This window comes from Micropterus salmoides, unplaced genomic scaffold, assembly GCF_014851395.1.
Source record: "Micropterus salmoides isolate LMB-PRFRI ecotype aquatic unplaced genomic scaffold, ASM1485139v1 Ms_hic_scaffold_18, whole genome shotgun sequence".
NCBI classification, from domain to species: domain Eukaryota; kingdom Metazoa; phylum Chordata; class Actinopteri; order Centrarchiformes; family Centrarchidae; genus Micropterus; species Micropterus salmoides.
Window position 1 is genome coordinate 16,789,228 of NW_024040928.1, and position 27,088 is coordinate 16,816,315.

At 41.0% G+C, this 27,088-nt stretch overlaps 1 protein-coding gene across 13 annotated transcripts in view; it reads right to left on the reverse strand.

Annotated features, from left to right (window-relative positions):
- The window catches only part of utrn (utrophin), a 190,445-nt gene that overhangs the window by 65,447 nt on the left and 97,910 nt on the right, over positions 1-27,088 (reverse strand). For 12 of the 13 annotated variants that reach the window (XM_038726943.1, XM_038726936.1, XM_038726938.1 and 9 more), the window contains 2 exons: positions 10,544-10,716; positions 8,820-8,976 (listed from right to left, as the gene is read on the reverse strand). In XM_038726943.1, the coding sequence (XP_038582871.1) occupies positions 8,820-8,976; positions 10,544-10,716 (330 nt within the window). Of the gene's footprint in view, positions 1-8,819; positions 8,977-10,543; positions 10,717-14,143; positions 15,452-27,088 lie in introns of those variants that run through there. The other variant, XM_038726948.1, reaches the window with a different exon arrangement.

Sequence of the window (27,088 nt, forward strand, 5' to 3'; positions counted from 1 at the left end):
CCTCTTTAAATTTCTTATTTGTCATAAACTACTTAATTTAGAGTTATATAAAATAGAGAGAAGTAGCAAATCACCATATTGGAGAAGTTGTTACTAGATAATTGTTGTTTTTAAATTCCTTAAACGATTAAGTGATTATCAACATTGTTGTCAACATTCATTGTGGTCATTGGAGTCACACGAGGGACATTTTGAGGTACAAATTTTGGACTGGGAGGAAAGATGGTTCAAAAGAGGAGTGAAAGAAGCTGTTTACACTGGAATAGAAAGACCATCACTGAACAGAGGAGAAGGGCTAAAACACCACTTATTCCCCACCCCTCCCATCAAAGCTGTTCTTTCATCTCTTCCCAGGACATTGATTAAACACTGACATTGGCCTCATGTGCAATGCCAACGAGGATTATTCAGACCTGGCCTCAAGTAACTCCAACAACCACAATGACTGTTGTCACAACAGCCAAAGACACTAACGAACCAAGCGGTAATTATCACCTTGATTATGACCCCACAGAGGTTAAATAGCTGGGATTTTCCTACCAGTCAGAACTAAGAAGCTTCTCCACATAAAGATGGCCTAGGCTATAAGAAGGTTACCAAGACCCTGAAACTGAGCTGCAGCACTGGGGCCAAGACCATACAGGACAGGTTCCACTCAGAACAGGCCTCTCTATGGTCGACCAAAGAAGTTGAGTGCATGTGCTCAGCGTCATATCCAGAAGATGTCTTTGAGAAATAGATATATGGGTGCTGCCAGCATTGCTGCAGAGGTTGAAGGGATGGTGTCGAGCATGTGTGGCGGCAACCAGGTGAGGAGTACAAAGACAAGTGTGTTTTGCCTACAGTCAAGCATAATGGTGGGAGTGTCATGGTCTCATGGGCTGCATGAGTGCTGCCGGCACTGGGGAGCTACAGTTCATTGAGGGAACCATGAATGCCAGCATGTACTGTGACATACTGAAGCAGAGCATGATCCCCTCCATTCGGAGACGGGGCTACAGAGCAGTATTCCAACATGATAACGACCCCAAACACACTTCCCAAGACAATCACTGCATTGCTAAAGAAGCTGACGGGAAAGGTGATGGACTGGCCAAGCAAGTCTCCAGTCCTAAACCCTATTGAGCATCTGTGGGGCATCCTCAAACGGAGAAGCGCAGGGTCTGTACCATCCACCAGCTCCGTGATGTCATCATGGAGGAGTGAAAGAGGACTCCAGTGGCAACCTGTGAAGCTCTGATGAACTCCATGCCCAAGAGGGTTAAGGCAGTGCAGGACATAAGGGTGGCCACACAAAATATTGCAACTTTTGGCCCAATCTGGACATTTTTTACTTAGGGGTGTACTCACTTTAGTTGCCAGCGGCTTAGACATGGCTGTGTGATGTGTTATTTTGAGGGGACAGCAATACAGGCCGTACACTAACTACTTTACATTGTAGCGAAGTGTAATTTCTTTAGTGTTGTCACATGAAAAGATATAATCAAATATGTGAGGGGTGTATTTAATTTTGTGAGATACTGTATATTGCTTAATGTAACTGTATTACTTCTCTATTACAATAAATGTTGACATGTATGAAAGAAGTGTTCCGCCAAACATCATCCTTCAGTGTTAACTGGCTCAAAACAGACTAAGACAAAGCCACAGACGGCTGTAACAATGACAACACAAGTAGTGCCAAGTAATTTCCTCAGAAACAGACAACTCTCTGTCTGTCATCCAGCCATTCGGTACACTTGCACTTCAGACAGATGACAACACCAAAGACCTTTCCCTAACACTCAAACAAGTTCACATTATCAGAGTGTCACACAGGGACACACTTTTTAGGGGGGAGCATGAGCGGTAGATTTCAAACACATGTACAGCTTTCAGGTTAGGAAAAAAGCTTTTTTTTCATAGCAAATCCCAGCTGGCCTATGAGTGATAAGACATGGCCGTCTATGTCAAAGATAAAAGGGGGCGGGCTTCACTTCACTTTACTCTTTAATAGTTTTTTTGCACAGGCACATTAGAATATGGTCAGGCCTGGGCTGAAGACCAGAAGAATAAAGGACTCTTGTCAGCCACACAATACCTAGGACATCTATCTTGTAGCTATGAGTGACCTTGGTTGTGTCTGTGTGGGGGGATATGCGCCCGGATCTGTGTATGTGTGTGTGGTGTGTGGCCGCAGTAGCACAGAAAACTCTTATCACCGTGTGCCCTGTGCTGTGCTGGCGACAAGATAACATCAGAACACAGCTACTTTCAGAGCTCTGCCAAACATCCCTCTTCCCACTCTCAAAACCCTGCTATCTCAGCCTTTTCGCAATATTACCGGACCCCTCATCTTCTTCCGGGAAAATAAATAAGCCTCCTGAAAGGACCACTACAACATACCACCTCTCAACATCAGAAAAGCACCTGACAGAGACTCAAGGAGCCTTCACAATAGGGGCTCACTCGCATCCAAAGAAATTGCAAACTGCCAAGATGCCTTCTAACTTCTTCGCCAGCAACAAATTAATAATTAATACGCAACTGTTTTTTGGTATTTGTAGTGAACACAAATGATTGAACTTTTGTTGCCTGAGCCAAATTATATTTTGCAACTGCTTTACAGCCTATGATGACACCTCAGAGTGACTCTGTAATAAAAATGTAATAGTGCTGCCCCTTAACATTCACTGTTATCTTGAAATAGCTAAAAGCTACCAATAGGTGGATGTTGTTTGAAGTCATACTCTCTGACATGTTTTACTAATCTACAGCTTCTAGCCTTGGCCATTTTTGAATAACTAAAATATCCCCACACCCGCATTTGTCAGAAACAACCTTGTGACCATTTTGCAGCAAATATAATAGTAAGGCACAGTTAAATAACGCACACATACATTTCTTCAGTTTATTTTATTATTTATTTTCTTTACTTTATGCATTGGATATGTTTATTTTACAATGTTGTGTTGCTGCCAATGCAATTATTTACATGGATTTTAGACCACTGAAGCTGATGATTTGCTTATAATAATAAATAATAATTATAGGGTAATAATAATAATAATCATTCTCAATGCAAATTCAAACATTGGATTTTTTGTCCCTATTATTGTCACTGATCACTATTGCTACTGACCACATAGTTCATTCACTAATTCATGTCTTTGTTTATGTTATATGTTGTTCAGTTTGTCACCCGACTTCGACAACACATCAAAACATTACCTAAAATCTAAATCTATGCTCCCAATGACAAGTTATAATGGGGCATTTAATCGGCTGAAACATTAAATGGAATAACCTCTCTTTGAGCTTTCATTACACAGAATATAAACTGTAATCTATATGTTAAATTAGCTAATGCTTAATACAACAATCTACCGGTGATTATTTTAGCACCCCTGTGAGTCTTTTTGTAATTTTCACTGTGTGAACCCGAAGAAGCCATAGGCGAAACGTGTTGCTCACAAAAGTCATTTCAGTGTGCAGTAGCTTGTTTTCGATTTTTAACAATCTGTGTTTTACAAAATGCCTCAGCATAACAATTTCCCAACCTTCTCATATGATAACATGCACTCCATTAAAAGTATGCTTTGTGTGGGAAGCACACTTCTTCATACATATCAACTACGAAAAGAACAGCTGATTGCAGTAACCGTTTAAGCTTTGATAATCACTGCTCCTCCTAGTGGTTGTGGTGGTTTCCAAACATGGTGCTTAATGTGGCATTTAGGCAGCTGATGAGAGCGGTGACAGCAAACCAAAACAGTACAATTGTGGGGCTGTAAAACCAAAACAATGCCCTAAAAGACACTAAAACACTCCATACAACTGGAGGGAACTTCAAAGTCAGATGATTTATATCAGTGGCTTAATCTTAGCGAGCACATACAAGTTGTGATTTGAGCCATTGTTAATAGAAAAACATTGATTATAGCAGCTTTAATGTTACAATGTAATGTTGTATAATGCTGAGGTGTAGTGCAAACATATTCCACTAAAGTGGACAATAAAGCTGTAACATTTTGTAAGATATGCACTTGACTCAACTAAAACAAAACTGCGTTCAGCAAGCACAGATGCAGACTTTTAGGACACAAGTCCAACAACGTCACTGGCACTAAATGCAAAAAAGGAGAAAGAACAATTAAAAGTTACTCAAAGCGAGTTTTTTAAAAAAGCCCTTCCTTCCCAAAGAGATAAGGTAAAGCCCAGCGCACCAGTTTAATCCATTTCATTCTCCTTTACGACCTGTCCGTTCAGGTGCAAATGGTGCTAATCAATCACGCAGGCACAATGAATAAGATGGTTTCAGTAGCAGATTATTAGACTCTCCTCACTTTAGACAGGATAATTGAATGTTGCTTAAGCATACTGAGCCTTATTTAACTGTGTAAAAGTTAATGAAATTTAAATTTAGATAGAATCACACGTTGCCCGTTTGTCTTCATATTTATTCATTCAGAATAGGAGGAGAGTTTAAAAAGACCAGGCTGGACTGTCCTGGCAATGTAGAGGAAAAAGCCAACTGTTCCTGAAAGATGCCCATAAGCGCTTACTCCCTTGTTCCCACTCCGAGATCTAAAAGTGGTTAATTTAATAGAGCAGATTGACGAGGTTAATGCTGACGATGCTGAGGAAGGCCTTCTTAGTGGATAATTGAATGTGTGATTAATAAATGCTATTATGGCCACTTTAGCAGTGAAAAACACAGCCACAGATCAATACACAGAGGAGCAAGTCACTCAAGAAAGACAGGACCATAACCCTCCCTCTCTCTCTACGTTCCCATATATCATTATAGTATATGTGACAAAGTTGATTTGATTTTTGATTGATTTTCAAATTCCCCCTGTGATTTGCCAAATGAACAGCTGCAAAACTAACCTCCTTTCTTCCACATACAAATCTCTTTTCATCCTCATTCTTCCTATTTTCTTGCAATCTATCTTTGCCTCTGTTTGCCGATTCTTGTCCATCACTTTCTTCTCTCACTGTTCGGACCACTGCCCTCTCATATTTGTCTTCCCTCTGATTCCTTAATAACAGCAATATCCGTTGCTCTCTGTTGGGCTAAGTGGCTTAGCCTTCCTCTTTTATCTCTCCAACCCTTCAAGAAAGAAAGGGAAAGGGAAAAAAGAAAGGTTTTTCAAGCCCTTCTAAGCCCTCCCTACCTCGCAGATACCAATTTCCATATATCTATACACATTTCTCCCATCATGCTGACAGAGCAGCTGGTGTGTGTGTTATCACTGAGTGACTGAAGTGAGTGTATGTATGCATGAGCATAGGGGACTGGCGCGTGTGTGGCGGTGTAAGCAAGTAATAGAGCATGACGTGTTCAAAGCCCCAGCTTTTTGTGCTGCTCAGCCCACTCATCCCTCTCAGGGTCGGCAAGACCTCCAGGCCAATCTATTAAGAAGACAGAGGAGAAGGAAGTGAAGGGAAAAATATAACACAGTCGAAATGAAAAGTGTGCCTTCGACTCCACTGTGCCATTAGTTCCCATTTCAGCATCTCAAAGCTGAAAACCTGGAGATGAACAAGGGACTGGAGAGAGCATGGTGTGAGAAACACTGTGTGAAGGCAAAGAGAAAGAAAGACTGTGAAGAGGAGGAGACCAACAGCAAGACAGACACCACAGAGACGAAAACGAGATAGAAGAGCTGAAAGAGGGTAATGAGAAAAGGAAGGTAAAAAGTGGAGATGCTGGAAGATTGTATTCTCCTGCGGGTATTGTTTGCTCTGAGTCCCATTCCTTATCTAATGGGCCTTGTCTGATCCGCTGGGTTGAGGCCTGTCTCTGCTCTCTGTCAGACACAGAGAGGGCCTCAACATCCTCTCAAACCTCAGAGGACACGTTTTAAACAACCTGGATAGTTTTCATCATATAACGGCTCAAAACACAATGCGAACCCAGATATTGAATCCTTGATTCTAGGTCCTGGCAAACAATTTGATGGAATTCCTCCCTTTCTTCCCATAATCCAAATCATTAACACATTATTTTTAAACTATCATCTGAATTCAAACATCTCTTTCCAAAATAATGAGGGACAGATCATCGCCAAATCGTACTTTCTGCACTCTGGATCGGGTATGTTCACACACACACACACACACACACACACACACACACACACACACACACACATCTCTCATTATTACGTTTTTAATCATGATCTTAGGGAAAACTACTCTTGTTCTGCTTTTAAATGATGAATCATCAAATCATTAAAAGACTATACTTAGCAGGTGTTAGAGCGGCCAAGAAATTGATTGTCAGGCAATGCCAACTGCCCCACTCGGGCACCAAGCACATTGTTTTTATATTAAAGCCTTTCTTCCCTGTTTTGGGCAGACGGGGGTTAGGATGGGGATTTGTAGTCCTAAAGTTTGAAAACATTCCTTTCCCTTTTTCTTCTTTCTTTTCCTTCTCTTTCCATGTATTAGTATTGAGATACGTTAGATTCACCTCCTTATAATTGACCAATCTCATTTCAACTTTTCTGGAAGCTGATTCTGTCTCTGTGTGCATAATTGCTTTATTAGTATTGTATGACTAAAATGTAATACATACAATTACATAATAATAAACTCTAACAAAACCTTACACAAACATGTGCACAGGGATACATACTGTATGCACACAGAAACAAATGTGCTTCTGTTAAATGTAGGTCTCTCATATACACCCTAACACATATGTAATGAATGTGTGTGTGTGTGTGTGTGTGTGTGTGGGTATATCTGTGATCCTGTGCCCCCGCATGACAGCACATGTGTTTACTCTCAAGGCATTTTGGGGAACATAATAGCAGTGTGGTGAATGGGTTGTGGAGAAACGCATTACGATGTCAAGAGCAACATCAACAGTAGTGGCGGCCAGCGGACTGGGAGTAAACAGTAGCCACAGGGTGAGTCATCTATCTGAAAGCAATTACACGCCAATGTACTATCACAATAACCAGTGGTTACAATAAATAAAACAGTGGGGAACACAGATGACAAATAGCAGCGATGACAAAGGTGTGAACGGGCCGGCACAATGAAGGTATTGATTGCTTGTTAGAATAAATGATACAGTGTGGTATAAATTATTCTAAGAATGAAGCAGAAAGAACAACAGCACTGATTGTGTAGTAGTGATTTTGATATTGGTCTTTAACTCTGTGCTGATATAAGTTTAATGCATGGATACTGCTGAGTGACCATAACAACATTGCTGCTTATTAACCATAGTTATGCTTGACTGATGCAATCTGTAGTTACTTACTGTAGCCACCGTGCTCACCACCCTAATGCTTAATAATGTCAGGATGATTCCTGCTACTGCTTTACAGTCACAGCACTTTGTTGTGATTTCGGTCCTGACTGTTCAGCAGATGTGTATAAACTGAGTACAGTAACTGTATAATGAACACTTGTAACAGCACTATAAAATACTGTAAATCAGCTGCCTGGGTTATCAACTTTGATCGGCTTAATTACTGAGTATAGGTAAAGTGTGCAACATTTCTTTCTTCTGTGAGGTAATTTGTCCTATAACCACCTGAGTGATGACTGTTTTTATCTATTTAGGTTTGTTTTCATGGGAGACGTCTTTGACATGTCACAGTAGGACAGTGCAGGTGTAAATAATACAATGAATGATGACTGACTTTCCTACTTTCAGGGTCCTGAAACACTTCCTAACTGCTTCTCCTATCTTAACTTACACAAGATGGGAAAACATTTCTTAAACTCACTGATGTGTTCTATCCTATCTCAGACCTCGTATCTTATCTTAATTTAAGAAATCATAAATAGAACTGTAAACTTGATTCTTAAATCGGCACTCTGTCGGGCCTGTATCTGTGTTTAAAATGTACATGACACCCGTATCCTTGACACTTCACTTGTCACCAGCTAGCTAGCTTGCTATAATGGACAAGAAAAGACAGGCGTTTTAGCAATGAGTTGGAGGCATTAATTGTGTTGGTGGAGGAGAGGAAATCCCACCTTTTAGGGAAGTTTTCTTCCAAATTATTGGCCCAGGATAGAGATTAGAACGGATATAGTATGTCAATCAAATTCAAAATGACTCATCTTGGCGGTCGATATATCCCCATTAATACATTGTCTGGAAAATGTAAAGCACCATAATATGGTTTGAGTAGACTTTGTTCACGTTGTTCCCCATCTTCATGTAATGTAATTGTAACCTAACAACAGTGGTGCTGCCATTTTTGGCAGTTATTTAGAATTTAGCACATGTCATCCTAACTTAGGAAATTCTTCAGTTAGGAGGGTTCTGTAGTAGCTAAATTCCTATCCTTTATGCAGTTAGAAAAACATGTTTTTTTAATACCACGAATCCTAAATGTCATCCTAAACTGAGATAAGATAATGTAATAAGGTCCTCTATTGTGCATGCTGGCTCACTGTCACAGCTTACATTGTTATTAGTAACACCTGTGCTTTTCCTATAATAACAAGTGAGTACTACTATGACAAGAGTGAGCATACCCACTCACATTTATTCTGACTTATTTCGAGATCTCTGCTATGGTTGAAAATGGGCGGAGCTAGGCGGGAATTGAAATCACAATGAATCAACAGAAATGTCTTTAAAAGAGGTCAAATGAGGTCAGATAAATGAAAACCTTATTAATGCCTAGTATGGCCTTTAATACTTTCACAGAGAGAGAGTAGAGAAATATACTCTTCTATGAAAACTCAAAAAGTCAACTCAGTAACTTGAAAAAAAAAACAAAAAACAACACAATGAAGGAAAAGGTATGATAAAACTTGCACAGCGTGGCAGGAACATTGCCTGTGGCGACATTACGTACTGTGCAGTGGTTCTGCTGTTGCAGCAGGGTGGGGACATCTCCTCCGATGGGCATCTGCTTGGCCAGCTCCTCATCCTTCATGCAGATCCACCTCCACAGCTCCTCCAGGAGGCCCAGCAGACGAGACCAGCGCTCAGCACTCGCCTCCAGATGGGCTCTGCCAACATACACCATCCACTTGAACTATTATTAAACTGTATGCAATTTCAACTCTCATACTTGCTCATACATTGAAGCATATACAGTCCTGTACTGACAAATCAATTATCTATTCAAGGGACACATCTGTACTATAGTGTTGTATCTTCATTTTTATAATACACTTTTGTCCATGCAGGTTTGCAGTAACATGTAGAATTAGTACCTATCAAAGGCTGATATCAGTATTTATACAGAAGTAAAGCCACATATATTCTTTTATTTTTAGGATGCTGATTATATAAAAGGTTCAAAGCTTATAAAAACATAAAAGATGAAACTAAAAACCCTTCATTACTAAAACCCCTGTAAAAACCTGATCTCTGCCCACTTCTTCTGAAATAAATGTCATTCGTAAGAGGGAACACAGTTGGCTGCTAATTGTGTGGGTGGTAGCATGCATGCAATATGTATTAATAAGCACGTTCTCTTCTCCTATGGGCATAATGTATCTGAACACAGTGTGCAGGGACCTCCTATCGCCACTCATTACTTAGCCGTAATTACACATGTATTGCAATTAAGGAATAATGGGCTGCATACAATCAACAAGCACGGGTACCGTACACACATACACATACACACACACACCACACAAACACACACACAGACCTCTCACTGTCTATTTTTCTCTGTCTTCCTGTGGAACAAGTCCAGCCTATTATGTCTGCATTGCTTGACTTTGACTCACTCCCTTTCCCCACCCCCCACTCAAAACGAACTCTTTGCGCAGCTGAATTTTTCCCCGCACCATGTTTTTAATGTCCCCCGGCTTTCTCTTCTGCCTTTCTAACCTTTCCCCCTGCCCTGTAGCATTGATGTGTTCCAGTACTGCTTCTCTCCATCCTCTTCTTTATGTTTGAACATCTCCATCTGGCCCTGTCAACTTCACTTCCACCTTCACTCTCTTCACGCTCTACATCCCCACCCATCGCCAGTCTTATTTATGCCAAGGCTGTGGCTGTCTCTGTCTCAAAAGTTTATGTGCCACTGCGGTGGCTCTAAGGTCTGTCTGGAGCTGTATTTTACCCCTATGATCCATGGTGGACATGTGGAACACTGTACATGTGCAGCTGGTAGGAAATACAACAACCCACATGAATATGCCACAACGTGCTGCGTGGTTTCCATGAATTAAAGACATGTAAGTGATGTTCCATCATGAATATGACTACATTTTCTTTTTATGAACCTGAGATCGGGGAATGGTCCAGTTGTCCTATGGTCCAGCAAGGGAGATATATTTAGAGTTAATCGAGTACAACGTATTGTTGAGTATAGTGGCCTTGAGTTCTCAAGCTTTCCTTTTTGTTCTTTTGTTTTCTTATTTGATAGGTGAGAATTAATTGCAGGCAGAGACCTGCTTGAACCACTGCTATGATCGAGACCTTCTACTAAGATGATTTTTTTTGTTTCCAGAGTTGAGAGCAGCAAAAGAGAGGAAAACTGCAATCCGAGCTGCATGAGCATAAATAACTGGAGAAAAAACATTTCTATTTGTAAGTATTGGGTAAGGTTTTACTGACCGGATGTTGGCAGATTTGGCCTTCAGGTCGCTCCAGCGTTGGTTCATGTCATCCAGTCTGTGTTGGAGGAACACGGCTTCCTCTGAGCTGCCCAGAGCCTTGACCATCTTCGACTTGTTGCTGTCCACACTCTTGTAGATGTCATTGTGGGCATCAATCTCAGCCTGGATGTCCTACAAATACACAGATACAAAAAGTATTGTTACAAGTGACCATTTCTTCAGGGAAACTAAAGTATCTTGAGCAAATCTACAGTCAAAGACAACAGTAAAAAAAAGCTCCCATCAATATCACCCAAAATTGGACGTCACAGTCTTCTAGGCTACCAAAGCTGATTATTCATGCACTGAAAATAGACTTTGTCACAAGGAGTAGCCTTGAGGGAGTTCACAGCATACTGCACACAACATTTCCAGAAGGCAGAGAAGTTTATATTTTCATGAAATGTCCTTGGAGTACTTTTTGACTGTTTGACTAAAAAGATCTTAACTTCCACCCTTTCACCGACTTCGAAGGACCTGCCCCATCCAGGAGCAAGTCCAAAAGCAATGTCTGCCTCCATACTTATGCTGCATTAGGTTCTACCAGGGCAACACCAAAGAAAGCTTGGCTAATTTTATGCTGGGATACAGTATGTACTAATGTATTGCAGTGCTAATCCAAAAAGCTGTTTTTATATGTGCATGCCTGCAAGAGACCACTGTATTCAATACTGTGACGAAGCACGATTTTTCCTTGTGCGTGTGTGTGTGTGAGAGGGTCCTTAACAAGGCAGCCTTATTACACAACCACATCTCAAATGGTATGTGTGAGGGTTTGTGTGAGGGTTGAACCACAAGGGGGGCTGACGCAAGCAGAGGATCCTGTCAAATGTTTTATTTTTAGATGAATAAAACCCCTCTCTCTCTCTCTCTCTCTCTCTCTCTCTCTCTCTCTCTCTCTCTCTCTCTCTCTCTCTCGCTCTCTCTCTCCTCTCTCTCCATCTCTCGCTCTCTCCCTCTCTCTCTCCCCCTCCCTCCAACACTGTATGGCTATATGGATGAGTGTAATAGTGCCTGCAGCACAGAGAGAGATTTGCAAATGGAACAAAATGAGTGTAGATAAGAGAAGTGTAATGAGACCTATAGCCTACAACAGTATAGTATAAAAAAAGGAAATTTGGTCATTGTGTGTGAAATGACCCATCGTCAGTGCCTGAAGTTGTTGCTTTCTCATTGGAGCGTAATAGATTAGAAATCATGCAATCAACTAAGTTTATTTTTTACAATTACTGTAAAACTGCCCTATCTAGGAAAACGCCATTAATGTTGCGGCACTGATTTATTAGAGTCTCTGCATTATTAAAATAAATTAACAATTACAAAAAGAGGTTATTAAGGGTTAGCAAAAGAGTGTTCTCAGCTTTCTCAAATCTGTAAATTAAGCAAAAGAATCACAAAATTTTGCACATTTTAAAGTTAAATGCATGAATATGGTGCACTTTCAGCACAGATCTATGTGTATCTACAGGCTAGATCTATGAAGAACGTTGCGCTCTTATGAGCAATTTCAACAAAACACATTGGTTGTATACTGATACTACATATATGAATGGCGATGACATGGCAAAAGTCATACCCATAAAGATTGGTAAACGAGACAGCGCTTAGCGCAATTCCCAATGGGCCAAAACAAACAAAAAAACTAATGGGAAACACTGTTGTAACATTATCAAATGTGCCTGTAAAAAGTGACCTACCAAATTACACAACTGTCACAAATAGCTATATGGATATGTAGGCAATATTCAAAAGAGATAACATACCTTAAACTAAAAGGAACCCCTATTATCTCACACCAACATACACAGCAGCAAGGGATTGACAACATATGGCACAGTAAGTGGAAGACGTAACCATAGCTCAGCTTCTCTGGAAACTGTCTGCAAAATACAGTCCAGCTACAGTAAAACCAGACTACACACAAAACAACTATCAATTACCACATTCATCCGAGACACTGTGTTGCAATTTACTGAACGCCAACAGACATTTCACAAAGGCTGAAGCAAATCCCTCCACTGTGATCAGCAAGGATAATCACCCGCTGGCTTTTTGACACAAATCAAATGCCTCTTAAAGGTCATAGAAGAGACAAAGTGAGAGAGAGAAAGGGAGACACACAGGCAAAAGAAGAAAGAGATAGAAGACAGACAGACAGAAAAAGAAAGACAAGAGGAAAGACAAAGAGTGAAAGACAGAGTCATTCTGTCACTCAGCCAGCTGGCTGTGTTTCAAGTCATCACCCAAGTGCTTGCCTTTTTCTTTAGCACTTCTACTTCCACTGAAAGTAACAGTGACTGTGCTGTGCACTAAAACACACACACTCACACACACACACTGCACAGGAGGTGCTGACTGTGTGGGCATAGAGACAAACATTTATTAATTTACAAAGCTCCCTTTAAATTTAATTTCTCCCACTGAAAGACTACTTTGAGCCAGTGGTTTATGTATGTCAATGTGTATCCTGAGGTGCTTAAGTGTGGTGACAGATCACTTTCTTTCTCTTGCTCTTTAACATACACAAACACTTTTTAAAAAACTACAAAAAAGGTTTTTGTGCCACAGGTCACTATGTCAGATGCAAAAAAAGCCTCTGTTTGCCACTATTCCATGTTTTATTTATAGGTTATTGATAGACATTACCTCAATACGGGGTTTTTCAGTTATGGCAATGGATCTCAAATTTAGCTCTTTAACTTTCATACATCCACATGCTCCACTCACACACACAAACAAGTAAGCCTTTAGCTTCAGGCTAATTGTGAAGGCACTAAAGACAGCGAAAACATGGCAGCATTTGTGGAAGCAATTGATCCACAAACATACATACCACTAACGGACTGCTACTGACTCAAATGAACCACCATTTCTCGGACCTGCTACCCCACACACAGATATGTGGGCTAGCAGGAAATTTAATGAGATCTGGATCTCATGCACACTGTAACAAGTGATAAAATTAGAATTGTTGGCTGTGGGCTGGTTGGAGCACAGATAGGATGTGACAAGAGTCTCCCATGGAAACTGAAGTTACAACAGCTACTTAGAGATCTTGTGAAGGATAAAAGAATTAAACACACAGTTAAGCTGTGGCTAAAGTTAAATACACATAAGCACATTGTCCTTTTGATGATGCTTTTGCCCAAAATAAGTACTTCACATTAACAAAAAACAATGACCCTTACTGGGCTAAGCCATGTTTGTCTTTGGCCCTTAATAACACAATTACTGTGAAGGTTTACTTTAACAAATTAGGAGAAATTGAAGGCTCTGGGTCTTATTCTATACTAATTCGCTCTCTGCATGGTAGCGCTGTCTAATAACTAGCAAAGCAGGCCAGAAACGATTATTCCATTTTAATGAGTCAAATAATGACTACTCAGACCTTATAAAGCAGACCAAATTAGGTCCACAACTACAAACACAAGGAGAGACAGAGAATGAATGGTGACTGTGTTTGTATTCATGGTGTGGAAAAGACTGCATTCATTCAAGCCATTACGAGACGAAGACCAAGCTGTCATCAAAATGCATCCTTAAATGAGTAGCTTTATACCTGTTCAAACTTTCTGAGCAGCTCCTGCAAGCTGAAATTCAAGCCAATCATATTGGAGTGTACACAGACTCCTCCCACTCCCTCCGGCACCTACATCTTATCCACTGTCATCCAGGTGGAAGATCGGCAAAGAGTCAGCACAGTTAGGTAAGTCCTCCGTTGGTTACGGTCAAATTGGCAACCTTCAAGGTCAGGGCTCAGATTAATAGTAAATCCAAAGTATATACAGTCTTGAATCCAACCACAGAGAAACCAAGCTCTTGTAAGAAAATCATATACAAGAGGGTCAAATCCCGGTTGCAGTCCCAAAACAGGCAATTTACACACTTCACACACCCCTTGGCAGCACTTGTGCGGGTGCTCCGGTGTGTGTGCTCGCCCAATCCCACCACATGTTCGTAGCATCCTCTTGGGAAAGGCAGCCAAGCCGAATGGTGGGGGGTGATGGCTACCCTGCAGTCATGCTTCAGTGCTAGGACTGGGATTAACAGGACGATTGGTGCCACGGGAAGTTTGACAAAGTAGATGCTGGAGGCTGACAGTGGAGTTCCTCTGGCCAGGAATGGGGCACTGAAACTGGGAGGGAAATCCAACAAATCTTGGATGGAGGTCTGCGAAGTAGAGATAACGGTTTGTGTCTTTTAGGGACAGCTAGGCGGAAGAAAACCTCCGAGGACAGTTCTGGCTTTCTCCTTCCACTTTGCTATGATTCCCTTCCTTTACTCCCCTCTGGGCATGAAGGGAGCTGTTTACACGATGTCCGGCAGTCCAACCCAGGGCAGGGGCATTTGTTTTCAATTACTGTGAAAAAAAGCACTCTATCCCTGCCAGTCACACAACTCCACATACTTCAAGAGGATAGACGGCGGCACAAAGAGGCACATGGTTTGCCCTCTTGTACCCCTGAGTAGAAGTAACAAAGAGACCGAGTCACCTCAGTATCTGCTTTACTACCCGCCCCTCTGGTCTCCAAACCCGGTCTGGTCTCGCTCTATCACACCCTCCTAATCACTGCCATGAACGGGCCACTTAGTCAAAGAATGCCTTCTTCTTTTTCTGGAGCCACGTGTTCGCAGGAAGATGCCTCAAGACTAAGTCTCGATCCTGGGCAGAGAGACTTGACTCACCGGCCTCTTAGAATGGAGGCTCTGCCGATTATCTCCTTGCCGCTTGAGAAGGAGGAGTGGTCGGTCTGTTCGTCATCGTGTTCTTTTCCCCCCAGAGGGGCGAGGAAACTTTTTAAAAAGTTACGTTTCCTCCTTGGCTTTTTGTTCTCTCAGGGGTCACACAAACACCCGGGCTGGTGTCCATATCCCTCTCTCTTCTTCCTCTGTTGCTCTCCTTCTCCTTGGCCACTAGCCCCACTCTTTCGCACAGCTGTTTATTATTTTGATCAGTATCCTCCCTTTCCCCTCCTCTCTCTACCTACCTACCTCTCTCTCTCTCTCTCTCTCTCTCTCTCACCCCCCTGAACTAACTCGACACACTACACACCCACATCCTGAGGCCTGTACGGGAAAAGAGCATGGTAGAGAGAGGAGAGTTTCAGAGAAAAGCAAAGATTACACACGAAATTTAGTAGAAAAAGAAGGATCAGTATTCAGAAGTAAGAGTAAGAAAAGAAAGTGAGCACAGTGAAAGTGCAAGACGGCAGAAGCAGAGGAATAAAAAGGAAAAGGATTTCTGGGTTAAAGAAAGTGCAGGGCCAAATGATTGAAAGGACTGGACTGATGAAAACATTAAAAAAAAAATTTTTTTAAAGAATGCAATGGGAGTTTGGGATGGTGGGTGTCAGGACAGGGCAGATATAATCTTCTGCACAGAGAACATTACTCATGTGATTTAATCAATGAACAACACCTTTCCTTGACAGCTCGTTTTTGAATTTCAACTCCTAGAACTACTGAACGACCGACACCTGTTCAGATTCCCCCAATTTGAATACATTCAGCCTTCAGAGGACTTCACTATGCGTGCCCTGCAATTATATTACTATAGAACAACGGCTAAATGCTTCAAATGGGTTTATGAATGGGGGTTATTTAATGTTTAAAGAGGCTTTGGTAGAGGATGGAGCTCAGTTAATAAGGTGCAAGTATTCGTTTAAAATGCATTCGATGTATTAAACCTGTATGTGGAAGTGTTTGTGTGACTGTGTGTGACTGTGTGTTGGCATTTTGAACAGCAGGGTAGACACGTGGTGTGCATCAAAGACATGCAGACAGATGGCTGTCAAATGAGAAAAAAAATACAATACAATGTTGCATATTCATAAGACAAAAGACTTTGAAGTGCGCTTAGCTAATTAAAAATATTTGCATACTCAAGACCCCTTAAACAGCATTTTTGATGTATGCCGACAAATATATACTATTTGAGGGCTTTCCACTGAAGGATATGGAATTAACTGGTGGGAATTGGCACATTTGACAAGCATAACAAATTCAACAATGAGTGGAAGCTGAGATTAAAGGGGGAAAAAATAGATGAAACAACCTTTTCTTGTGAAAAATGTTTGACAATTTTGGCTCACCGAAGGTTTTGATACTTTAACTAAGTTAATGCAACTCATAGACTGTCATTCACAAAAACAGACACTTGTTAAAAATGCAAACACACAGATATGGAGCTTAAGGCAGGAGACGTGGGGGTTAATGTTGGACTACATTACTAAGCTAAGCGGATTAGGACCATTACAAGGAGTAAGAATGTAACGCTTCCAATCTCTCAGGCAAAAGGAGGAGAGAGGAGAGAAAAGTTGACTGATTGAGAAGAGAGAGACAGCAGCAACAATAACTGAGGAGTAACACTTTTACCCAAGAGGAGGATGGGAAAAACATGAAAATAAATAATAAGTCATCAGAGCAGAAAAGAAAATTTTAGAATAGACAGAATGTGAGAAAGAAAGAGAGGAATTTTTTTAAAGCTCAGAAAAGAAAACAGAGGAAAGACAAGGTTGAGGCATGTACCCAGTATCCAACATGTTTAAATCAGAAGGCAGATTTTCGTTAAACATTGGAGCGTAACATTATGTACAGGTCAACTGCCTCTCTATCACGGCTTTGGCTGCTCTACTTCTCTGACTGCAGAGGCTACATGTTGCATCAGTACTAGCCCACCACCAAACAGCAGACAGCAAGTTAGCAACTAGCTGGAGAGCTTTTAGCATTTAGCAGCTAAAGAGATGGGTTGGTAGAGACAAAAACAGAGAAAAAAGGAATGTAAATGTGGTACACTTAAATGTGTGAACATTTGCATTATTGTCATGACCACCACTGTTTATGATTATGTCATTGTAAACCTGCAATCTCTTGTTTTTCATTATTCTCTTTGCTGTTATTAGAGGTAAAATACCAGCGGTAACGCAGAAGACCAAAGGGATTGTATTTATATAGGTTTTCCAACGAAGGTTAAAATCAAGGGCAACTGGACTTGGTTGAAGATACTGGAAGACGTTTCGTCCCTCATCCAAAGGACTTCTTCAGTTCTGGTAAATGACCCCACTGAGGTTAAATAGCTGAGTTTCCCTGCCAGTCAGTCAGAACTGAAGAAGTCCTTTGGATGAGGGACGAAACGTCTTCCAGTATCTTCAACCAAGTCCAGTTGCCCTTGACTTTAACCTTCGTTGGATAGCTATGACCTGGATGACTGAGAATCTTCATAGACATTTATATAAGTTATAGAACAAACCCTTAGTTGATCTAGGAATGAGAGCACGGAACCAATGTGTCAGGTGTTGCTACGCCAGGGGTTCCTTTTATGCGAGAGTTTCCGCCCTCCCGTTACAGGAAGTTTGGGAAGAGTAACGCATGGTTTATGTCTTCATTCATCTGATCACTTCACCTGTTTTCAGGTTAATACGCTGTTAAACCACATATTTTATCTCTTAATAGCTGAAATGATCCTAGCATGAGTGTTTTGTAATCTGTCGGGGGATTTTAATGCTGCTCTACGAGCGTTAAACGTGAAGGAAAACAAAGTAATGCCGCTCACGGCGGCTTTCACACCGTGAGTTAGACTGTTTATGCCTCTGCGGAGACTGAGTACATTATAAACGTGACTGTGTATTTTTCATAGCACTAGTTAAAAGGTGGAGCGCTAAACGCTTGACATATATTTTGTTTACAGTTGTTTTTGTGATTAAGATGCTTTAAAATGTAAGAGCAAGTCTAATGCGAGAGAGTATCTAGTTAGAAATTAAAGGTACAATAACTGAATTCTTTTTGAGTTTGGGTCAAGCTGTTCTTTGAGTCCATTAATATTCCCTTTGTGACATGTTGAATTGTTTATTTATTAAGTCCTGTAACAGTACCTTAAAGGGAGAGTACACTGATCTATACTGCTCTGTGAATTCATGTGTGGGGAGTGTAACTCCTAGTGATTGTACTGTATTATGTAGTAGTTGATTTAGCAACAGTTCTTACACTGGAAAGAAGTATTTGCATCTATGTAATGTCCACACTGGAGTGTGATGGAACTGACAATAAGTACAAGAGAGGGACCATACCAATTAATTTCATTGGGACAGAGCACTGACAGCGAATTAGGCAATGGACACTTTAAGGGGACACTTATGCACAAGGGAAAGTTTTGCACATGTGTTCTGTGGTTTGGGAAGAGGAAGTTTGGGAAGAGTAACGCATGGTTCGTGTCTTCATTCATCTGATCACTTCACCTGTGTTTTCAGGGAGTTGGAGAGCATTTGAACCACTAATCATTTGTTGCTGTGGTACTCGTCATTCGAGACCCGTAACATAAACACTGAACTTATTCACCAGGTGGCCAGAAACAGAACTCCAAATTAATGCTAATGTTGCTCTGTGTCTGCTGGATGTGTAAATAAGCAAATGTTTGCTAAGACATTCACTTTATATGGCAATGTTATGTCAATGTTGTGTTTATTTGCTGCACTTAAGTGCTGGAAATGATTTATTGCTGTTTTAAGTATAGACATCTTTGACAAATAATTCAGATGTGTGATATGTGAATGATTCAGTTGTGTGTGATGTCTTTACATAGAGGAAAATTATGAACAAAAGAGGCCAGGAAGGTTGAAATCATTTTGTGCAGCTTTAGATCACTTCAGTGTACCATCAATAAAATAATGAATTCAAACAATCCATTCATAAACCTGTAAAAGATGTTAAATTGTGTTAGCCATTTTACTACTTTCTTACTCACCCTGGCCAATAGCATATGTAATAACATAAGAGACACAAATAAAAGAACAATTTGGACAAAAGAAAGAACCAAAAGACAACCATACTAGGGATAATCTCTACATATACTACTGTAACTCTTAAATGCATTTGATCAAATACTCAAACAAATGCAGCTCACCCTGTCTCACTATGAAGCAATAAATAGAGATAAGGCGGGAAGGGAAAATGTGAAAGAGTCAAAGAGCAACAGCTGAAAGAGAGGAGGCAGAGGTAGAGCTGTTCTTCTGTCTAAGATGATGTCAAGGGAGGGGAGCAGAGGCCATACCGTCTAAATAAAGTTTGGCAACCATATCACAGGATCACAGAGCAAATGAATACGGCTACACACGGATACACAAACACACCCAGAGCCAAATTTCACTAGCAGACCAATCTACCATAGTATAGCTCGGCAGCTATTCCCCAGGTGGATCACTTAAGATTCATCCAATCCCATCTAATCCAGCCTTTCTGCCTCTAGAAAGTACAGTGTCAGACAAAAATCAATGTAGCTGCGACATTCCACTATAATTCTCAGGCCTCACAAATAGGCACATCCAATGAAGCCACATCCTGTGTCCCAGGATCACTGACACTCCTCTTCCTGTTAGGAGGGCAGCACCCTTCTGGTGAGATTAGGGCACTGATTTTGTGTGTGGGGGGGGGTGTGTGTATATATATGTGTATATGTAACTGGCAGAGTAGTTCTGAGGAAAAAATGGTAGTGGGTGTGCAGAGATGACAGAGCTCTTCCTGTATTTTACAGGTTTACAGGGCTCTGGTGGTCTGCATTCAAATGTATAGTGATAGAGTTCTACGTAAATAACTGCGCAAGTGTGCTGTGGTAGTAGCTCTTTAAACCCGAAGGTCAGTAACTCAAGCTCAATAAATTGACAGCCTACAATCACAGAGTGAAGAATATCTTTAGCTGTCACATCCTGCACGAGCTTCACTTTTGTTAACACAAGGTTAGTGCAGCTCCCCGTTTGAGTGCTGTGTAGGAGGATGAATGGAGAGACATTGTTTGATAGATGAACAGAACAGTATTGACAAAATAGTGCAGTTAAATGGCATGTTTGCGTCATCTGCACTTGTTTCACATTCCGTGTCTCCCAAGAAAAGAATTAACTAATACACCACGTAACCATAAGTAATATATATAGTATATTTACCAGCTGGCAGGACAGAAGTATTGACGAACACTAGCAGAACACTGCCCAGATGATGTACTTACATCTGACGACATCTGTCCACATGACTGTAGTGAAGGCCTTACTAATCTAGTTTATGTCTAAATCTGAACTTCTGTACGTCCACACAACTCCAAATCAAAATCTAGATAACTCCATAAATAAAAACAAGACCAAGTACAGTGTAATGGAAATAGGCAGAACATGAACAAAGCAAAGTCAGAGCAATAAAGCATGTCCCTGAATCTGTTAACTGTTAATGTGCACATTAGAAAGCCACCGTCCACCACTCAATCGACAGCTGACCTCAGCTGATGTGACAGAGCTGCCATTAGAAAAGAAAAGTGGAGTCAAAGGTCACGCAAATCACTAATAACACAAGTCATATCCTTGTAAGAAAAGGGGAAACCTGGAATTCATATGTAAGCTCCTACACAGGGAAATTGAAATTGATTACGAGTGCTGTATGCTGTTGACCGATAATCAGCTATTGATTCTGGTGGGCCTTTTGTGTTTTTGCGTGTCTCCAAGACAATTGGGAGATGACCTTAAGATTGAGGTACAATGCAGAGGATCTTAGATGTTAATGTTAATCTTTGTGCTCGAGATAAACAGTGCATTTTTGACATAAAAACTACAACCAGTAAAGCTGGATTACATAGATGAATAATTTCCTGTGAATGCCTCATGCGGTTAGGCCTTGGAATGGCCGACCCTGCCACCTACAATGTAAAGCTACAATATAGAGATTTAATTACAGCATGTCAATACATTGAAAACCAGTATCAAAAAAGTTGTTTGATTTCATGGAATTCTGAAGGATTATTAAGGATAAATGTTGACACAGCTCAACACTGAAACTCAGGTCTCCAGTATGACAGGAATAGAGGAAAACAGAACTTTAAGCAAAATTATTTCCAGTCAGCTAATTTTGAGATAAATCTACTTGCTGAATTGACTGGATTTTAAAACCAGAGGCCTGCTGAAGGCCCTGTGAGTTCTTATCACCCTGCTATTCCTATTGAAAGACTGCCCCTCCCTCTTTCCTTTTATCACTGCTTTCCTCCAGCAGGGACTCTCTTTTACTTTCTCTCCACTCCTCACAACTATTTGAAGCGCTCTGACTCCTGGGACCTGAAGATCTTGACTTTGGTGGGTGGTCTGTCAGCATGTAGCCATGGTAAAAAAACAAAACAAAAAGGAAGTCACTGTGACGTGATTGCTTCTGAAGCTGCTGTCGCCTCCACCACGGGCCTGAGATAGGAGTATAATTAGCGCATGAGCCTGCCACCTGTTGTGTTTGGTGGGAAGGAACAGGGCCTTGAAAAGGTTAGGTAACTGCACCAATTAGAGTGGTGCGCTAACAAAAAGTTGTTTCCTGCCGTAGAAGACCAAAACTCAGAGGACGGTCCCGTGGAGTTATGGAGCTTAAGTCAAAATAATGGGTCATCACACATCATAACTAAGACCTCACAGTTGGAAAAAGACTGATGAAGAGGAAAGCTAAAACAGTAACTATTTGTTGTGCAACACGCTCTCTCTCTCAGTCACACACAGACCTTTGAGAGCCTCGAAAAAAGTGAAGAAAATAACTGGTATTGTCATCATACAATAATAACAGCAAACGGCCAGGGTCTGTAGGCTGGCCTGGAGCAATGGGAGACAAGATGGGAGAAACTGACGGATGGAAGGAGATGTTAATGAAATAGTACATTTTTAAGTAAATGAAATGAATGAAACAAAATAAAGTCAGAAAGACAGCAATAATATCAGTAAAACAACAGATGGTATCATCAGAATACCCCCAAGAAAGCAATAAACCAATGTGCAGAAAGTGTGTCGTTTAGTTACAAAGACATGACAGGACTACCTTGGGTTATTTTTCAATCAATTTAATTGTTTGTTTCGGGCCTGAGAAAACAGACAAATGGCAGCGTGGGAAAGGGTGTATTCAAATCCTCCTCTGCCCTCACCTCATTTAAAAAAAACAAAACATTCCAATGGAGTTTCTGACAGCCCCACAATCCACCTGGTAATCAGTCACACATTCATCAACATTACCACTACCACCCACACATCCTCCATAATATACTCCCTATATCAACTCAATATGTTTTAGGAAAAAAAAATTGACTCTTTGGTGATACATTTGCTTCATAACTATTAATTCTGCCCTCAATTTCACCCTCAACTTCAAACATTATCCTCGTCTTCAAGCGGAAAACTGAAGAAAAAGAAAAACACCGTTCAGAGTTACAAAAAGATGACCTTAAAATCCCTGGACACTGAACTTGCAAAAAACAAACTGACCTGCTCTTCACATATTGTTTACAATTGCCTTTTATTGAAGTGTGAGGCCTGCTGTTCAGCTCTGGTGTGACATTTATTTTCCCTCTGTCTCTGCAAAAATTTATTGAGAGTTCATATCGTTCAATGGAGGGGAAGAGTTTCCCGCCCTGGTGGATGGGGCTCAGGGCTTTGAGAGTGCAGAGATGAAATAATCTGACAGTTTCTTGTGCACTGGCAAATAACTGCACTATCGATCTTACAGATAACCCAGCAGGGATTTTGAGATGACGTCTGGATGAGAGTTAGAGCTTCATTACAGTTAAAAATCTATATATAACATGGATCCCGTTAATTGAACGTTGTTTGGATCGATGACCACGACTCGCATTCCATGCCGTTCTGTGTCAGCTGTAATTTAATGAAAAGTACTACATCACTGTAATCAACCATTCAAACAGCATACAGAGAAGACGCAGCACTGACTTGATGACAAATGATACATATTTCCATGAACCAAAATCACACAGCCTAGCAGAGTGTGTGATTTCCTGCATGCTACAAACGGAGTTCCTGTCCAACCCCTCGGGACGAACCACTGGGTGGGACTCACAACAGTTCTACAGTTCAAGGGAAAGATAAAACCCTGGAGTTTCCATACCCTAACCCCTATGCTGTTACAGTACAACAGTAGTGGCATTTCTAGTGACCAAAAGCAACACCTCACATTCAGATTTATTCAAATCCAAAAAATAGAGCTGTGGAACAGTTTTACTACCAGATATCATTTTCAAAATTGCTTTTCACCCTGTGTTTTGAGGGCTCCATTTTAGGTACAGAGCAATGGGTCTCACTTCTATTTGATCTTTCTTGCGAGTTGGGCACAGTAACGAGGTAAGGACTATTAGCCAATCAGAAGCAAAGTAGGCAGAACAAACCAGAACAACCCGAACCAGCTTAGTAACCTAAACTGGAGCAAGATGTTTCGGCTGGTATCAGGCAGTTCAGGAGCAGTGTTTTGTGTGGGTGATGTTAACTCTGTTTGGGGTGGACTTCAGGCTTTTTTTACTTTGCAAACCAATTACATCTACCCAAAAATATATATAACAAAGCAAAGGGAAAAACGCCAAACACCATAATAATGAAGGGGAAAAAAGCACTCCATAGTAGCAACACTTTGAGCCTAACTCCATTGTCCTGACTGCTGTATATTATGCAAAATATGCAAAATACTTCCCTTCTCTTCCAGCATTTTGCTGTACTTCATAGGTTTATAAGTCAAAACCTGGGAAGAGATTCAAACAAGCAAAGAATTCTCTAGTTCTGTGTTCCTGTGTTGGGGATATGAGAAAGTGAGGGGGAAGCGATGACACTGACATAGTAGGCGCGTAAGTGTATGAGGAGTTGTTTTTATTGCGGTGCAGGTTTCATGTTAAACAGCTTATGTGCACCCTCCACACCCCTGCTTCTCCATCAGAACTCATATATAAACTTTTCATTCTCTCTCTTAGTCATATTTGTCTTCTTCCACTGCTCCTGTTAGCTCCAACTCCTCTTTCATCCCCTCTCCCTCCTCCTCTTCTATCTCTCACTTTCAGCGCCTCTATTTCATCCTACTCATCTTTTTCTCTCTTTCCCTCTCTCCCGTCTCCTCCTCCTAGTTATTTTATTACTCAGGGAAGGTGAGTGAGATATCTAACCTCCACAGGTCGCCCTCCCTCTGAGCTCACCACCATCCCATCACCACAACAACTGGCTGACGGTTGGCTTATTACTCCCTGGAATGTTTACTGTAGGCAAGCTCCCTATAGCATCACAGTGTTTTTCCGTGCTGAGCTAAATTACTTCAGCCATCACTCACGCACGACTCTGGTTGGATTTTCTGTCTCCCTTTTCTTTCCTTTCCACTGCTACCCTCAACTTCCCTCTTCATATATCTCTCTGCTTACGTTACTGTTTTAACATTCACTGCATGCTGCTATTTCAGGCCACAAGTTGGAAACCATCCGCTATTCTTGAAATCACTAATTTTATGGTGTGTAATCTACAGCACATTGATATCCAGTGAACCCATCAGATTTAGAATAGATTTGACTCAGTGCCGTCTCAGCAGGATTGCATTTTTACCCCAGTCTAAACTGCTTCAATTCTCATGTACATGCCTGGAGTTTCATATCCACTCTCCCACTGTGAATCCATTACAAGTTTTGATGAATGTCATCAGCGTACAGCACCACTCTAATCCCCAAAGATGGACAACTTAGCGCATGACGTGGACTCCTGCACTCAATTTTCTTCCTATGGAGGAGCACAGGGACGTTTTTTTTTCACTCCACTGGGCATATGGTGAAAATAAGAAAGCTGAGAGGAGAGAGTTTATCCTTTGGTCCTTATGGTTTCTCTCTCAAAGCTCTTCATCTCTAGCGATACATGTCTCCTTTTCATCACCAACAAAAGCAATGTTCTCTCTTTGTCACCATAAAAATCCTATTCCTGAAGTAATCCCCGTAGCCCATTTTTCTCCCTTCTCACTAACACAGATCTTGGTTGCTTCCTGTTGATTTTCACATAGATGGAGCATAGGGGAATATGCCAGATTAGGTCATATTATGTGTCTTCATGGCCTTATCAGGTTTCTCTCCAGATATATGATCCAGCTCTGTAATTGTAAACCCTGAAGCCCGGACAGCACACTTCTCCAAACTTGCCTGCACTACTACTCCCTCCAGAGGGGGAAACAGGAGTGCTTGAAAGAACTTTTTTCAGCATGCACACCTCAGCTGGAGTTTGAGAGGAGTCACCCGCCAAGACCAGCTGCCTCAGGGCTCCGATGTCAATAGCAGCACTCAGCAGTTTTCCTGAGCTCTCAACATAACGTATTTTTGCTTGTTGATATCTACCAACAAGCAAAAATACTTCACACGATGTGTAGCTCCACAGCTGTTGGTTATAATGGTTGGCCAATTACTGAGGTTCTATATATAATATAATAATGTCACACTCCTTAACAGATCAGAGTACACTCAACTGTACAGCTTCTTTTTTTGGGCTGAGATACAGGATGATGCAGATGTTATGAAATGTAGATTTAATACGGAGATATCCGTCTGCAGTTGATATGCTTTACCACTTCACACAACCCTCACCATTCAATTCCCGCAATTATTCATCACACTAATTAGCTACACACTTGACTCCACACACAACATGTTCTTGCTACTAATGAGACATATTCTGTCAGACGTTAACTGAGGCACAAATTGAGTTCTGAAGAATCATTGGACTGGAATAACTGCCAACATTAGTTTGGTGTCCTGTCTGATGCCCCACCACCCACCCACAAAAAATCTAACTGCCTATGTACTCTAATCAAGATCATGGGAGGAAAACTCAGTGATGTGGTCCATTGCAGGTCGTTGAGGGGCACTGAGATTATTCTATGGGCTCTGCCCCAAAAAAGAGAGGGAGAGACAGGGTATCATTAATATGACAACCAATCCGTTTTTAGAGCCCATTTCTGTGGAACACAACTGTTAAAAAACTATGCTATTACAACTAAATCTCAATGTGAAAGTTGAATAGTGACATATTGTACACAGACACTATCTATCTGCGGAGCCAGACAGTCTGTCTTGATATAGGTTTACATAATCATTATCTTTTAATGGGTCAAATAGTTGTCTCTTGGAGTGGTTTTGTTTATGTGGTGCTGTTTGGGGGGCATATAAATTGAAAATCGTTTATCGCTGCTGCTCTTTGAACTCAAAGTTTTAGAATATATAGGAGTGACACACTATTGTGTGCACTGCCATCATTACTTTCATTGACATAACATCTCCCACACACACACACACTGTTCATCATGTCCAGAGTGATGGGACAGTGGGTGTTATCAGCTTTCAAGATAAAACTCATATATATTGAAATGAGTAGGTGTGATGCAAAATGCATCTATTCTGGAACAAAAGCATCTGTCATCTGTTATATGGATGCCTTCAAACACAAATAAATTAAAGATACCTGGATATGGCCATGGATTTTCCGAAAACAGGCATGAATGCCATACTATGTTGCGCCTAATGGCACTTTTGAAAGAAGTGAAGTTGCATGTGCATTATTATAATGTCTATGCATTAAGTTAAATGTCTAACTATAGTGGAATGTTGTGTATGTCTAAATTTCTATCCCGTCCTCGATCCCCTCAAGAGGCTAATCCCCTTTTGTCAGGCTGTCCTTATAAATAAGAAGTTGTTCTGAAGGGTCCTGTT